Source organism: Podarcis filfolensis (assembly GCF_964270895.1).
Source record: "Podarcis filfolensis genome assembly, chromosome: 3".
Lineage (NCBI taxonomy): Eukaryota > Metazoa > Chordata > Lepidosauria > Squamata > Lacertidae > Podarcis > Podarcis filfolensis.
This window is the reverse complement of record NC_139606.1, coordinates 11,001,453-11,015,864: the sequence shown is the minus strand read 5'-3', so window position 1 is coordinate 11,015,864 and position 14,412 is coordinate 11,001,453. Positions and strand designations below refer to the sequence as shown.

The window sequence follows — 14,412 nt, the reverse complement described above, 5'->3', positions numbered from 1 at the left end:
CTGAGTCAGACAATTGTTCCTTCTAACTTAGTACTCCCTGCACTGACTAGCAGCTGTTCTTTATATATATATATATATATATATATATATATATATATATATATATATATATATAATTTTTATTGATTTTAACATATAAATTATAAAATGTACCACAAAGCTTATCACTTATACAATCTTTTTAGACTTCCATCAGCACCTCTGATGATCCACATTTTAACCACTTCTTATGCATTTCTTATTTGTTTCGCCAATTAAATCCGGATTTTTTAGTGTTTTGGAGTCTACCGCTATGCCGAACAAGCTTGAGGCTGCGCTTCTCGAGGGTAGAAAATGGCGTCCCATGCCGGCGTCTCAATCTCGCTGCTCTTTTTGCTCCTTAAAGGAGCTTTTTTTGGCAGCAGAGAGACCGCTCTATGGCTTGCAGGGATCCTCTCCTCAGGATCTTCCTCCTGAGGCTTTTGAGGGCTTGAGGCGCCCTTACAAAAACCCTGTTTCCCCCCCAAAAAAGCTGGATTCTCCCCAGAGGGCTTGCAAATCGGTTCCGCGGTAAACCGGAAGTGTGACTAGCAGCAGTTCTGCAAGGTTTCAGACGAGGCTGCCTCCCAAAGCCTGTGTTCTGCCATTGACCTATGTCCCTTCCCACAATTGCAATCCCTTCCATATCTTTTGCCTTGTGGTTGGCTTCCCATGAAGTCGCTCTTTGCAAAGGATGGAAACAGAACAACATCTGGCTTTGGTAAATTTCGCCCCATGTTGTTCGGTGCGGGTTATAATTCCTAAGGCTGTTTGATGATCTAAGAATGAGCTTTCTGCTTCTGTGATTAAAGGAAAGAGTTGCTTCCTCAGTTATCTGTGTTACCCATATATAGATATTCTATACAGTGGTGCCTTGGTACCCGAACGGCTTGCCTCGTGAACAAATTGGCTCCTGAACGCCGCAAACCCGGAAGTGAGTGTTCTGGTTTGCAAACATTTTTCAGAAGCCAAACATCTAACACGACTTCCATGGCTTCCAATTGAGTGCAGGTTTCAGGAGTCAAACGGACTCCCAGAACAGAATAAGTTTGACAACCAAGGTACCACTGTACTGTTTGTTAATCCCAAGCTAATTGGATGAAAGCCCAATACAGTGGTACCTCGGGTTACATATGCTTCAGGTTACAGACTCCGCTAACCCAGAAATAGTACCTTGGGTTAAGAACTTTGTTTCAGAATGAGAACAGAAATCATGCTCCAGCGGCGCGGCAGCTGCAGGAGGCCTCATTAGCTAAAGTCAGGGGGCATTTTACAGAGCAACACCCCATGTGGAGCTGTTGCAGGAAGGAAATATGGTCCTCCTCACCCAGGGTGGATAAAGATCAATGATTTATTTTTTAAAAAAAATTAAAAAAACAGGGAGTTTTATTTAAATTGGATTTTTAAAATAAAATGCGTTTGGAGAAAAAATCTTTCTAAAAATAGTTTTCTATTTAAGTTACATTATAGTCCAAAGGCTATTCATCAAGAAATAAGGGTTTGTTTTAAGCTTTTCATGTGTGCTAAAACTCAGTCTAAGGTGTGTGTTTTTTTTAAAAAAATTGTTTAACCACATCAGTTAACAAACATGGATACATATGCTATAATGTTTTATTGTTTTAATTAAATAAATTGTTTAAATTGTTATTAAGGAAATGGTTATTTTTCTCCTTCCAATAAAGTACAGCAGGAAAGTTGTCCAAATATAAACAGTTAACCTCACAATCATTTCATAATTTTCTGTCAATGTATTTCTAATAGTATAACCAAATCAGTCATTTTTGATATAACTGTAAAAAACTACTGTGAAAATTTATTATTCCAAAAATGAAACCTTCATCTGGTTGCAAATATTAAGATTATACCAGCAAGAATGAGTCTTTCGGTAAAAAAAAATAATGTTTTAAATCAAGTCTTACTGACTAGTGAGTTAAATCGTGATTGATTTAAATCATATCGATTGATTTAAATCAAATCCACCTGTCCTCACCTGTGCATTATTATTATTATTATTTGAATCTATATAAGCACTTTCTTCCCATATACTGTATTTTTTGCTCTATAAGACTCACCTTTTCCCTCCTTAAAAGTAAGGGGAAATGTGTGTGTGTGTTATGGAGCAAATGCAGGCTGCGCAGCTATCCCAGAAGCCAGAACAGCAAGAGGGATTGCTGCTTTCACTGTGCAGTGATCCCTCTTGCTCTTCTGGCTTCTGAGATTCAGAATATATTTTTTTCTTGTTTTCCTCCTCCAAAAACTAAGTGCGTCTTCTGGTCTGGTGCATCTTATAGAGCAAAAAATACGGTATGTAAGGTTGGTTGTGATCTACAATCAGCTTTTCAAACAGCCCAGGAACCTCTTTACTTTTCTGAACAGTGTTCCTCTTTTCTCCACCCGACGCTGCATTGCAGACGGCTTTGGGTGGTATTTCAATTATGGTTTATGTTGTGGAGCAGTTATCCTTTGTTGCACGGAAGGAGCTGCTGTATGCACTTCTTTAGATCAGAGGTTCTATCTGTAGAAAAGGGACGCGGGTGGCGCCGTGGGTTAAACCACAGAGCCTAGGACTTGCCGATCAGAAGGTCAGTGGTTCGAATCCCCACGATGGAGTAAGCTCCCGTTGCTCAGTCCCAGCTCCTGCCAACCTTGTAGTTCGAAAGCACGTCAATGTGCAAGTAGATAAATAGGTACCGCTCTGGCAGGAAGGTAAACGGCGTTTCCATGCGCTACTCTGGTTCACCAGAAGCAGCTTAGTCATGCTGGCCACATGACCCAGAAGCTGTACGCCAGCTGCCTTAGGCAATAAAGCGAGATGAGAGCCGCAACCCCAGAGTCGACCACGACTGGACCTAATGGTCAGGGGTCCCTTTACTTTTACTATCTGTAGGCTAAGCCAGACCCCACCTAGAGTACTCCGGGCACAGCTGTTCAAAGAAGGCTAATGGGAGCAGGAACCACCCTGAGATCTACAGATAAAGGGCAGTATATTAAATAAATTAATAAGTAGAGAAGAGGGCAACAAAGACAGTGAGGGGCCTGGGGAGGAAGTCCAAAGAGGAAACACTGAATGAATCAGTTGGGTGTCTGACTCAGTTAGCTCAGTCAGTAGAGCATGGAACTTTTAATCTCAAGGTTGTGGGTTTGGCAAAAGATTCCTGCATTGAAAGCAGTTGGACAAGATAGCAGAAGAACTCTCACCTAGATTCTGGGCAAATTTATTTCCTGTTCCTCCAGAGAGTAGGACTTGAACAATTGGGTTTGAATTATAAGAAAAAAGAGTATAAGGAAATGGGGCAAATTGCTCTGATGGAAAACCTTACCTTTCAAGTAAAGGCTCAAAGAAATAGTCTGGAAGCAGATAAATTTTATGCCATATGATATAAATTTATCGAGGGACGCGGGTGGCACTGTGGGTTAAACCACAGAGCCTAGGACTTGCCGATCAGAAGGTTGGCGGTTCGAATCCCCGCAACAGGGTGAGCTCCCATTGCTCGGTCCCTGCTCCTGCCAACCTAGCAGTTCGAAAGCACGTCAAAGTGCAAGTAGATAAATAGGTACCACTCTGGCAGGAAGGTAAACGGCGTTTCCGTGCGCTGCTCTGGTTCTCCAGAAGCAGCTTAGTCATGCTGGCCACATGACCCGGAAACTGTACGCCGGCTCCCTCTGCCAATAAAGCGAGATGAGCGCTGCAATCCCAGAGTCGGCCACGACTGGACCTAACGGTCAGGGGTCCCTTTACCTTTATACATTTATCAAGCATATAACTTAAGTCTTAGGGCGTTCTTCACCCTCCCACAACTCTCGGAAGATTTTGGACTATATTTGGCATGGATACAGAAGCACCTTGTTGTTGATTTAACGTTTGATTGTCCCACACTTGTTTGTTTCATTTGTTATGAGTATTATTCTATGTGTTTTATTTTTACGTACCTTAAACTTGATGTAAAAAAGTAATAATAATAATAATAATAATAATAATAATAATAATAATAATAAGTTATTCCAAAAAAGAAAGAAAGAATAGAAACATTTTCTCTCAAAAAAGAAAGAGGATATAGTCTAAACATTAAGGACCTATTATATCCAGAAAAAAATTCATATATATACCTTGGTTAATGTGAAGCAGAGATGAATATCAGACAGATAGACAGACAGAGTATACACAGACACACACTAGGGTTTCCGGTTTCCGCCCCATCTCGTTTCGCTGCCCACCTACTTGTCAACCCCATTGCCAACTATCCTTCCCCCATACTTAATCAACCCCCCTCCCTTTACACTTCAACGCCACACCCCCCATGAGCAACTCTGGATTTGTTTTTGCGAAGAAAAATGGAATGCACCATCGCAATAAAATTATTTACCGTATTTTTTGCTCTATAAAACTCACTTTTTCCCTTCTAAAAAGTAAGGGGAAATGTGTGTGCGTCTTATGGAGCGAATGCAGGCTGCGCAACTATCGCAGAAGCCAGAACAGCAAGAGGGATTGCTGCTTTCACTGCGCAGCGATCCCTCTTGCTCTTCTGGCTTCTGAGATTCAGAATATTTTTTTTCTTGCTTTCCTCCTCCAAAAACTAGGTGCGTCTTGTGGTCTGGTGCATCTTGTAGAGCGAAAAATACGGTATCTCTCTTTAGAGAGAGAGGAGGAGGAAGTGGTTCTGAAACTGTCAAAATGGCAGTGATAACGTACCATCTTCCTACTGGTACAAATCTCACAGAGTTAATGGCGTTTGCATCGACACGGCAGCTTGAGGTTGCTGCCTCAACCCAATAAGGCTATTTTTAGGCCACGAATTTCGGAACGACCGCAGTGCATATCGTTCACATCTCCTGTGGCATGTGAATTAACGCGCACGCTCCCCAGGGATGGAATTTTGTCACCCCGAGCCATATTAACAGCTGTGCAATTCACTATCTAAATTCCTAGCGCATGACTGTAAACCTGTCTTGAGTGTCACAATTGCTATGATGAAAGCCCCAGATATTGCTCAACTGGAATTTGGCTCTTCAGTCTTCCTAACCACAAATAACAGTTATGGAGCAGATAAATTAGTTCAGCCTGCGGGAGAATATGTGCGACCAAATTAACTGAATAAAAGCATTGTTTGGCTATAAGACCGTAATTAAAGAAGAAGGGAAAGTAAGGTAAAGGTAAAGGTACCCCTGCCCGTACGGGCCAGTCTTGCCAGACTCTAGGGTTGTGCGCTCATCTCACTCTATAGGCCGGGAGCCAGCGCTGTCCGCAGACACTTCCGGGTCACGTGGCCAGCGTGACAAGCTGCATCTGGCGAGCCAGCGCAGCACACGGAACGCCATTTACCTTCCCGCTGGTAAGCGGTCCCTATTTATCTACTTGCACCCGGAGGTGCTTTCGAACTGCTAGGTTGGCAGGCGCTGGGACCGAACGACGGGAGCACACCCCGCCGCGGGGATTCGAACCACCGACCATGCGATTGGCAAGTCCTAGGCGCTGAGGTTTTACCCACAGCGCCACCCGCGTCACTAAGAAGGGAAAGTAGGAGGCCCCTAATGCAATTGATTGTGTTTTCAGAACACTGCAGTACTTCTGCTACAATATCAGCAGTTAGTTCTATTGCTTGAGTTGACTGACGAAATAAAATCGGGTCAATCATACACATCAGACCATGTTTGTTCTACATATGCAGAGATGCAGCCCTGCAGTTCTCATCCCTGCACCCTGGTCAAGCAAGCAAGGAGAATGTTCCCATACACTGGGAAAAGGAAAGAAAACAACACACAATATTTCTTGTTTGAATTGCCAGCTCGAAGGTAGTCAGGTTCATTTTTATTTTATTTTTATTCATTTCCAAGGTTTCCCCCTCCCCTAAAAATAACTTTTATTAATATAGAAAATTTGAGGAAAAGAAACATAACGTTTATGTGCTGCCCTTTGATATAATAAATTTATTCAGGGAGGGTTGCAAATGAAATATTGTAAGCACAGGCAAGGCTGCAAGAGCTCAACCAAATTTGTCAAAGCTCCGGAAGCACAAATGAGGGAAGCTTTTTCAGCCTGTTCTCCTCAAAGATGTTTCCATTTTTACCTTCCGAAACTCCGTCCCAGGTATCAGACGGCCAGAAGAACTCTCTCTACTGAGACCATCGGAAGATGCGAAAAAGAAAAAGAGAAAAGACAAAGACAAAGAACCAGTCATAGAAGATATTTTAAATCTGAACAACTCTCCTGTGAGTTTGGGATTGCCAGGTAAATAACCCAACAGACACTACTGAGTTTATTTACTTACTTATTTGGTAAGTAAGGCACTTGTGATCTTTCAATTTGTCACAAGCAACAGAGGAAAGAGAGGGAAGGAATACGTGTTGAGTTCATAAGAAGGCTTACTTTCGGTAGCGGGTGAGCATTATGGGGTTGTATCAAAGGCTGAATTAATTTATCAAACTTTTTTTTTAGCTTTTGAAATCATTTTTTATTTGATTTTACAAATGGAAATTAGTTACAATACCAAATACATATCCGTAAAATGAGATTTCTCTGAATCTCGAGACTCCCCCCAATCCCCTCCGTGGGTCCTATTGTCAACATTTCTGATTGCATATTACTTCATAATCTATGTTTTATAACCATCCATATTATCCGTAGTATTTGTGGCACTACAAGTGAGATTAAAATCCTGCTAATGTTTTCATCCACTTATAGTGGTCTCCTAAATAAATTATAAACTTTCCCCATTCTTTCTTGAATTTCTTCTTGGTCTCTGAGTTTCCCAGTCCGTTTTGCCATCTTAGCATAGTCTGACAGTGTAGTTTCCCATTCCTCTCTGGTGGGGACTCTTTCTTCTTTCCATCTCTGGGTGGTTTTTCAAACTTTTTTATGGTGAAGAAGGGCAAAACCATTCTCCACCATCTGCATTGTGACACCCATAAAATTGGTAAAGGTAAAGGGACCCCTGACCATTAGGTCCAGTCGTGGCCGACTCTGGGGTTGCGGCGCTCATCTCGCTTTATTGGCCGAGGGAGCCGGCGTACAGCTTCTGGGTCATGTGGCCAGCATGACTAAGCCGCTTCTGGCGAACCAGAGCAGTGCACGGAAATGCCGTTTACCTTCCCGCCAGTAAAAGGTAAAGGTAAAGGGACCCCTGACCATTAGGTCCAGTCGTGACCGACTCTGGGGTTGCAGCGCTCATCTCGCTTTATTGGCCAAGGGAGCCGGCGTACAGCTTCCGGGTCATGTGGCCAGCATGACTAAGCCGCTTCTGGCGAACCAGAGCAGCGCACAGAAACGCCGTTTACCTTCCCGCCGGAGCAGTACCTATTTATCTACTTGCACTTTGACGTGCTTTCAAACTGCTAGGTTGGCAGGAACAGGGTCCGAGCAATGGGAGCTCACCCTGTTGTGGGGATTTGAACCATCGACCTTCTGATCAGCAAGTCCTAGGCTCTGTGGTTTAACCCACAGCACCACCCGCGTCCCTATAAAAACTGGTACCCAAGTCCAAAAAGGCATCAATACAATCTGGAGGGAATCAGTGGTCTCCGCAGTAACAAATCTTGCTAGCTGTGCTGGATGATGGCAGTGAAGGCCTTGAGCGTCTTTCAGTCTGCTGAACAAGGAGAAAATGGAGAGAGAAGCTGGTGGGATAACTATCTGTCTGTGGGAGGCTATCTCTGGAGCTGTGCGCAAAATGGCCTCTTGAAATTCTCCCCTCTGTGGGCAGAAGGAAAGACTGAGGCTACATCCACACCATGTATTCAAAACGCATGGCTTCCCCCAAAGAATTCTGGGAACTGTAGTGTGTTAAGGATGCTCTCAGAATCCTGTGACCTGTTTCTCCAAGGAAATGGAAAGCTCTTCAACAGTTTCCCAGGCGTGGGGGCTCACCATTGGCAGCCTCTGTCACCAAGTTTGGCTTTGTTTATTCTGCTGCTGTTGGCAAAGTGTCCACCATTTTGAATCCACCCCAGTGCCTCAGGCCTAGCATCCTTCTGGGCTATTGGAAGGGTAGGAAATAGTGGCTGCCGAAGCAAGCAAAACACAAAAACCAAGCAAAAAGTGGTAGAAAATAATGGGAGATTAGTCTGCAATGTAGCCTTCTTTACTTGGGTGGGGCAACGAGACAAAGGAAAATCTCAGGAAGTTTATCAGAAAAATGTTTCCTGAGAAATGGTGACTCTGCTCTAGTTTGTTCCTCCCATTTCAGTCTCCCACCAGATCCCCTCAGGATTAGCCTGTTGAAAAAGGGACAGTTGTAGTATGATAGATTGGCTATCAAAGGGAGTGAGTTTTCCTTGGTGGAATGGGCTCCTCTTCTCCCCAGCAATGTCTTCTGGTTTGTGTCACTGATCTCTTGCCTTAGAAGCCACTTATCCTGGAAAGCTATCAAGAGGAACAAAGGAGGTTCACTGAAAGGACCTGGCCAGGAAAGAAGGGACACAGTTTGCAGTCTTGGCTAATGAACCGCAGTCGCATGGGAGCTGTTGCTCTAGCTGAGTCACAAAGTGCCTTTCTCAGGAAAGCAAAGCTCTGGCTGCTACGAATTCGGTCCTGGGGTACTGGGCACGTGAAAGTTGTCTGCTCAAACCACCCCAGAACAGCCTTTTAAAAAATGGTATTAAGGCTGCCATTCTGTACCCCTTTACATGAGGGTAATCCCCATGGAAAAAATAGGTCTTGCTTTTGAGTAGACATGTAGAGACATTATGCAGTCAGTAACTGGGAGCACCTAGCTCGTTCCTCATTCCTTCACCACAGTATGCTCTTAGCCTTAAAGAGACTTTGATTTCTTCCATTTCCTTTGTTATGAGCAGCTCCCATCAGGGATGAGACAAACCTGCACCCCTCTAGATGTCACTACAACTCCCATGATCCCCAACCATTGGCCATGCTGCTTTGAGCTGATGGGATTTGGAGTCCAGCATTGCCTGGAGAGAGCGGAGTTTTCTATACCTGTTTTATAGAAGGTCACTTCTGAGATCAGCCAGGAAAAGTCACTTTCCTTGTTTTGATACTGGCTGTGCTGTTGTAAACTCCTCTATTTGTTCATCTCCTCTATTTCAGCATGATTGTTCATCTCCTCTATTTCAGCAAGCCCTGGCTTCTATAGCAAAACCATGACTCCCATCTACGATCCTGTCAGTGGGACACCTGTCTTGTCTGCAGTTGCCTGGTTTGGTGACAGTCCTCTGGCCAAGCAGAGCTGGAACAACCTCGCCTTCAGCCCTTCGAGCTGCACACCGGAATCGCTTGCCAAAATGTACCAGCCTCGGACTCTGGTCGACAAAGCAAAGCTGAATGCTGGGTAAGAGACTCCTCCGCTGGATATCAGGATTAGCCAGTTTGGACAAGCCAGGATAGGTCATGAGTGTGTGATGTCCTTCCGTGGGCTTATTATTATTATTATATCTTTATTTATACCTTGCCATTTTCCCTGGCAGGGACTCGAGGCAGCTTACAGTATTACAGTGGTACCTCGGGTTACATACGCTTCAGGTTACAGACTCTGCTAACCCAGAAATAGTACCTCGGGTTAAGAACTTTGCTTCAGGATGAGAACAGAAATCGTGCTCCAGCGGCGCAGTAGCAGCAGGAGGCCCCATTAGCTAAAGTGGTGCTTCAGGTTAAGAACAATTTCAGGTTAAGAACGGAGCTCCGGAATGAATTAAGTACTTAACCCAAGGTACCATTGTATGGGGGGTTTTTTTACGGGGGGAAGGGAGACTGAAAATCAGTGATACAGCCAAAAGTTCTTGATTTAAACCCCGGGATCTCCAGGTAGGTCTGGGAGACAGTGCCTGAAGCCCCGATTGCATGGTTATATGCTTCCTTGTTTCTCCCAGACGCCTTGCAAATTAACAGGTTCCTTCCTGCTCTGTTCCTTTGTCTCCCGTCCTCTTTCAGATGGTTAGATTCCTCTCGGTCACTTATGGAACAAGGTATCCAGGAGGACGACCAGCTTTTGTTACGCTTCAAGTACTATTCTTTCTTTGATCTGAATGCAAAAGTAAGTAACTCTTAAAGAGTCGCTTCCCTTCACGGTCTGTCGTGACTTAGGGCATGTTGGATAAAGAGCAACTGCGAGGATCTTACTAGGTTTCCTGTTTCTTCTCTGAGTTTTGGCCATCTGCGACTCAGGTAGCAAATGCATATCTACCCCTCCTCATGGCACTTGCCTGTACACTGGATTCAGCTAACTCATTCCACTAATGGAAGCCAGTGCAATGACTCCTGCTAACATCTTGGAAACCCACCCAGGCACCTGCCTCAAATCCGCTCTGGAGAGTTTGGAAAACTGCAGAACATCCCGGGAAGGAGAAGGGAGATGGTTTCTGAACAATCTCCACAGCACTCCGTTGAATTCCACCATCTAGATAATACATTTCTATTTCCCACAACTATAAATACCAGTATTATAAATATCACAATGCAATAACTATAACACATTACTAATTTACCACGTAGAAAAACTGCTGTAATTATAATATAAGAATCATAATTTATTGCTTATATCCTGACCAAAGCCAAGCTGTGCTTCCATGTAGCTTTGGGAAGGGTAATGCTTGATTCTTTCTCCTGTGCAAAGAAAGATGAAAGCCACTCTCAAATGCCTAGTTGCAAGGGCTCTCATCAGAGGTGCATTTGAGCTCAGGTCCAGAGCTCAAATGCAACACACTATCTGGCTATAATAATAATAATAATAATAACAACAACAACAACAACAACTAATAATATAATTTATTATTCATACCCTACCCATCTGGCTGCGTTTCCCCACCACTCTGGGCGGCTCCCAATAAAATATTAAAAACACGATAAAACATCAAACATTAAAAACGTCCCTAAACAGGGCTGCCTTCAGATGTCTTCTAAAAGTCAGATAGTTGTTTATTTCCTTGACATCTGATGGGAGGGTGTTCCATGGGATGCGAACCACCACCAAGAAGGCCCTCTGCCTGGTTCCCTGTAGCCTCACTTCTCGCAGGGAAGGAACAGCCAGAAGGCCCTCAGAGCTGGACCTTGGTGTCCAGGCTGAATGATGGAGTGGAGACACCCCTTCAGGTATACTGGGCCAAGCCCATTTCGGGCTTTAAAGGTCAGCACCAACACTTTGAATTGTGCTCAGAAATGTACTGGGAGCCAATGTAGGTCTCATCAACGTTAATGTTCTACCTATTCTTCATGAATTCAGTTAAACGTTTCCTCTTACCTTTTAACGTTTTCTCTCTCCTGCCAACTATCTCTGTCTGACTCAGGCTAGCTTCCTATTAGAAGCGCACAGGGTTGAGGCATTGTGTGTTTGTGTGTCGCACTGCTTAGCTGTACATAATGACAGGCTCACTCAAGATGTTGGCCACCACTGGCTGAGAGCCTTTGGCCGCCTCTGACACAACATGGCCTTGTTTGTCTTCTCCTGGCAGTACGACGCGGTGCGAATCAACCAGCTCTACGAACAAGCCCGCTGGGCCATTCTGCTGGAGGAGATAGATTGCACAGAGGAAGAAACCTTCATATTTGCTGCGCTGCAGGTACGTACTTGATCCTCAAGTTGACAAACCAGTTTCCCCATCTGCGGCAGGCAAACACCTGCCAGGACACGAACACAATGAACCGAGCTCAGACTGGTTCCTCTCTGCAAGCCCTTTCCTTCTCCTGCTCCAACCCCGCCTCTCTCGGCAGTGATTAACGGGTTGGCTCTTTCAAGCTCCGTTGAGACCCATGTAAATAATTGACAGGTGCCCCCAGTCTTTTAGGGCTGCAACTGCCAAGTTACACTTTGGTAGAACGAATCTAACCACACGAAATGCAAACAGAACCATCCCTCTCAAAGCATTGTTCTATGCTTGCCACTTCCAAGCAATTGGTCATTTCAGGAAGAGTGCTACAGGAATCAGTTTCTTTCAGATGAGAGAAGAGTGTTTCTATACTTTTTTTCTGCTTTGCTTACAACAATGCAGGCAGAGTGGAAACAAACAGGCATCTGTCCTGCTAGCCCCTGCAACAGAGTCCCAGAAAGTGATTTCTGCAGGCTCCGCGTTCATTGTTAAAATGCACAATAAAACTATCTGCTTGTAATGTTGAAATATTAAGGCCCATGGTCAAAATATGCAATAAAACAGAGCCGGTGTGGAATAGTGGTTAGAGTGATGTCCCAGGATCTGGGAGATTAGGGTTCAATGCCTGATTTGGCCATGAAGTTCACTGGGTGACCTTGGGCCAGTCACTGTCTCTCAGCCTACCTCCCAGGGTTGTTGTTCGGATAAAATGGAAAGGTAACAGAATTGAGTATTGAGCTCCTTGCAGGACAGGTGGGGTGTAAATATACAATGTTCCCATTAATACACGGTGATTAAAATTGGAGACTTTGGTCAAACAGGAGACTCCAATCTCCTGTTGTGCTTGGCTGTTGTTACTAAGACTTTCTGAGAGCTGATCCAAAAATGGGACAAATCTAATGCATACATTTTTTCCTGTTTCTTTTTGTATAATTTTTATTACATTTTCTGTTTTACATTTTAGAATATTCATTTAAACAACCTTAAAATATCAATGATATTTTCCATGGCTCATTTTGCATAACATAAATCCCTTCATATTTTATATAAACTAAACCATTCAGTATTTCCTTATTACATCCATCAAAACTTACTTACACTGTAGAATTTATCTTAATGCTGTCCACGTTTTCAAATGTTTCACAATTTCCGCCCATATATTCAATAAACATTTTCCAATCTTCTTTAAACGTATGTTCTTCTTGTTCTCTTATTCTATATGTTAGGTCCGCATTCTGCACATATTCCATCAGTTTAAGTTGCCATTCTTCTTTGGTTGGGACTTGGCTCGTTTTCCATTTGGGGGCTAACGAAACATTCATATGCATTAATAGAATCATAGAATCATAGAATCATAGAGTTGCAAGAGACCACAAGGGCCATCGAGTCCAACCCCCTGCCATGCAGGAAACTTTTGTAATGCATTCATCTTTTAAAAGGATGGCTTCATAAGATTTTGTTACCGGCTCACAAAAAATCCCTCCTGGATGTGAAGCCAACGTACCATCTCTTGCTCAACTCTCTGTCTTTATCTTGTTATCTTTCCTGTAGTACCACATCAGCAAGTTGACACTGTCATCGGGGTCACAAGTTTTCACAACCGAAGCAGAAACGGATGAAGTGGAGGCGGCCCTTTCTAACCTTGAAGTCACTCTGGAAGGGGGGAAAGCAGAGAATATTTTGGTATACCACGCACACGCATGCTTTTAGAGGTCAAAGTTGAGAAAATTGGGTGGGCAGAGGAGTGGGGTCAGTGACGTGTCACTAAGCATTTCTCAATCTACATCCGATAGGGCAGGTGTGGCCAACACAGGAAACCCTCCAGAAGTGGTAGACTCATAGAGTTGGAAGAGACACTCATGATGATCTCTTCCAACCTCCTGCAATTCAGGAATATGCAGCTGTCCCTTACGGCAATGGTTTTCAACCAGTGGGCCATGGCACCCTAGGGTGCCTTGAATAGTGATCAGGGGTGCCACGGGCAACACTAGCCTCCATCCCTCTTTCCTTCCCTTCCTCCTTTGATACCCCCTCACATCTCTGCCTCCCAAAGGCTTGCACAGCTGTTCGTTGCAGCAGCCCTGGCTACAAGCTCCCCAGGTGAATGGTGCCTTTGGGGCTGGTCAGAGTGTCTGGTTGCCAGGAGCTGAGGCGGTCTTGGAGTAAGCAAGCAAGTGGGTGAGGGAGCCCAGCCAGGCAGTCCTCCAGCCCTTGCTGTTGGGAATGGACAGTGTGAGGAGGCACCTCTCTTTGGGGCAGGGGGCAGCAGCAGCGGCTGCCCAGAGGACTCCCAAGGAGAGGGGAGAGGAGGCTGAGGGAACACCCCACAAGGGAGGTTGTTTGAGAAAGGGTGAGAGGTTGCCAGCTCTGCAGGCAACAGGTGACATAACTGGGCTCCTGAGCCCCACAGGGCTTCCACAGAAAGAATGTAGGTGGTATGGGGAGCCCTGGACTCAAAAATGTTGAAACCCTTTGTCATGCGGGGATCAACCCTTCAACCTTGGCTTGATCAGCACCATGCTCTAACCAACTGAGGTACCTGGGCGTTGGACAATGACTTCCATTATCCCTGTCCATTGGTCATGATAGTTGGGGTTGATGGGAGCTGTAGTCCAGCAACATCTCAGGGGTTCCATTTTGGCCATCCCTGTAATATGGGAACACAAACTGACTCCATTCCAATGACAGTCCATCTCTTGTATGGTTGCAACTCTTCTACTGAAATACCGTATTTTTCGCACCATAGGGCACACCGGACCATAGGGCGCACCCAGTTTTTAGGGGGGGGAATCAAGGAAAAAAAATCCCCCCCAGCCCCAAAGAGCAGCGTATAGGCTGCGCACAACCTCTCCCTGCCGGAGGGGT

At 44.6% G+C, this 14,412-nt stretch overlaps 1 protein-coding gene across 2 annotated transcripts in view; it reads left to right on the top strand.

The window, feature by feature from the left end:
* FERMT1 (FERM domain containing kindlin 1) overlaps window positions 1-14,412 on the top strand; it is a 637,654-nt gene that overhangs the window by 4,974 nt on the left and 618,268 nt on the right. For both annotated transcript variants that reach the window (XR_014546323.1, XM_083606529.1), the window contains exons 4-8: window positions 6,104-6,244; window positions 9,083-9,296; window positions 9,896-9,998; window positions 11,413-11,520; window positions 13,099-13,230. Coding sequence is in view for 1 of the 2 variants with exons in the window: in XM_083606529.1 (XP_083462655.1) it covers window positions 6,104-6,244; window positions 9,083-9,296; window positions 9,896-9,998; window positions 11,413-11,520; window positions 13,099-13,230 (698 nt within the window). In the remaining variant the exon portion in view is untranslated. The remainder of the gene's footprint in view (window positions 1-6,103; window positions 6,245-9,082; window positions 9,297-9,895; window positions 9,999-11,412; window positions 11,521-13,098; window positions 13,231-14,412) is intronic.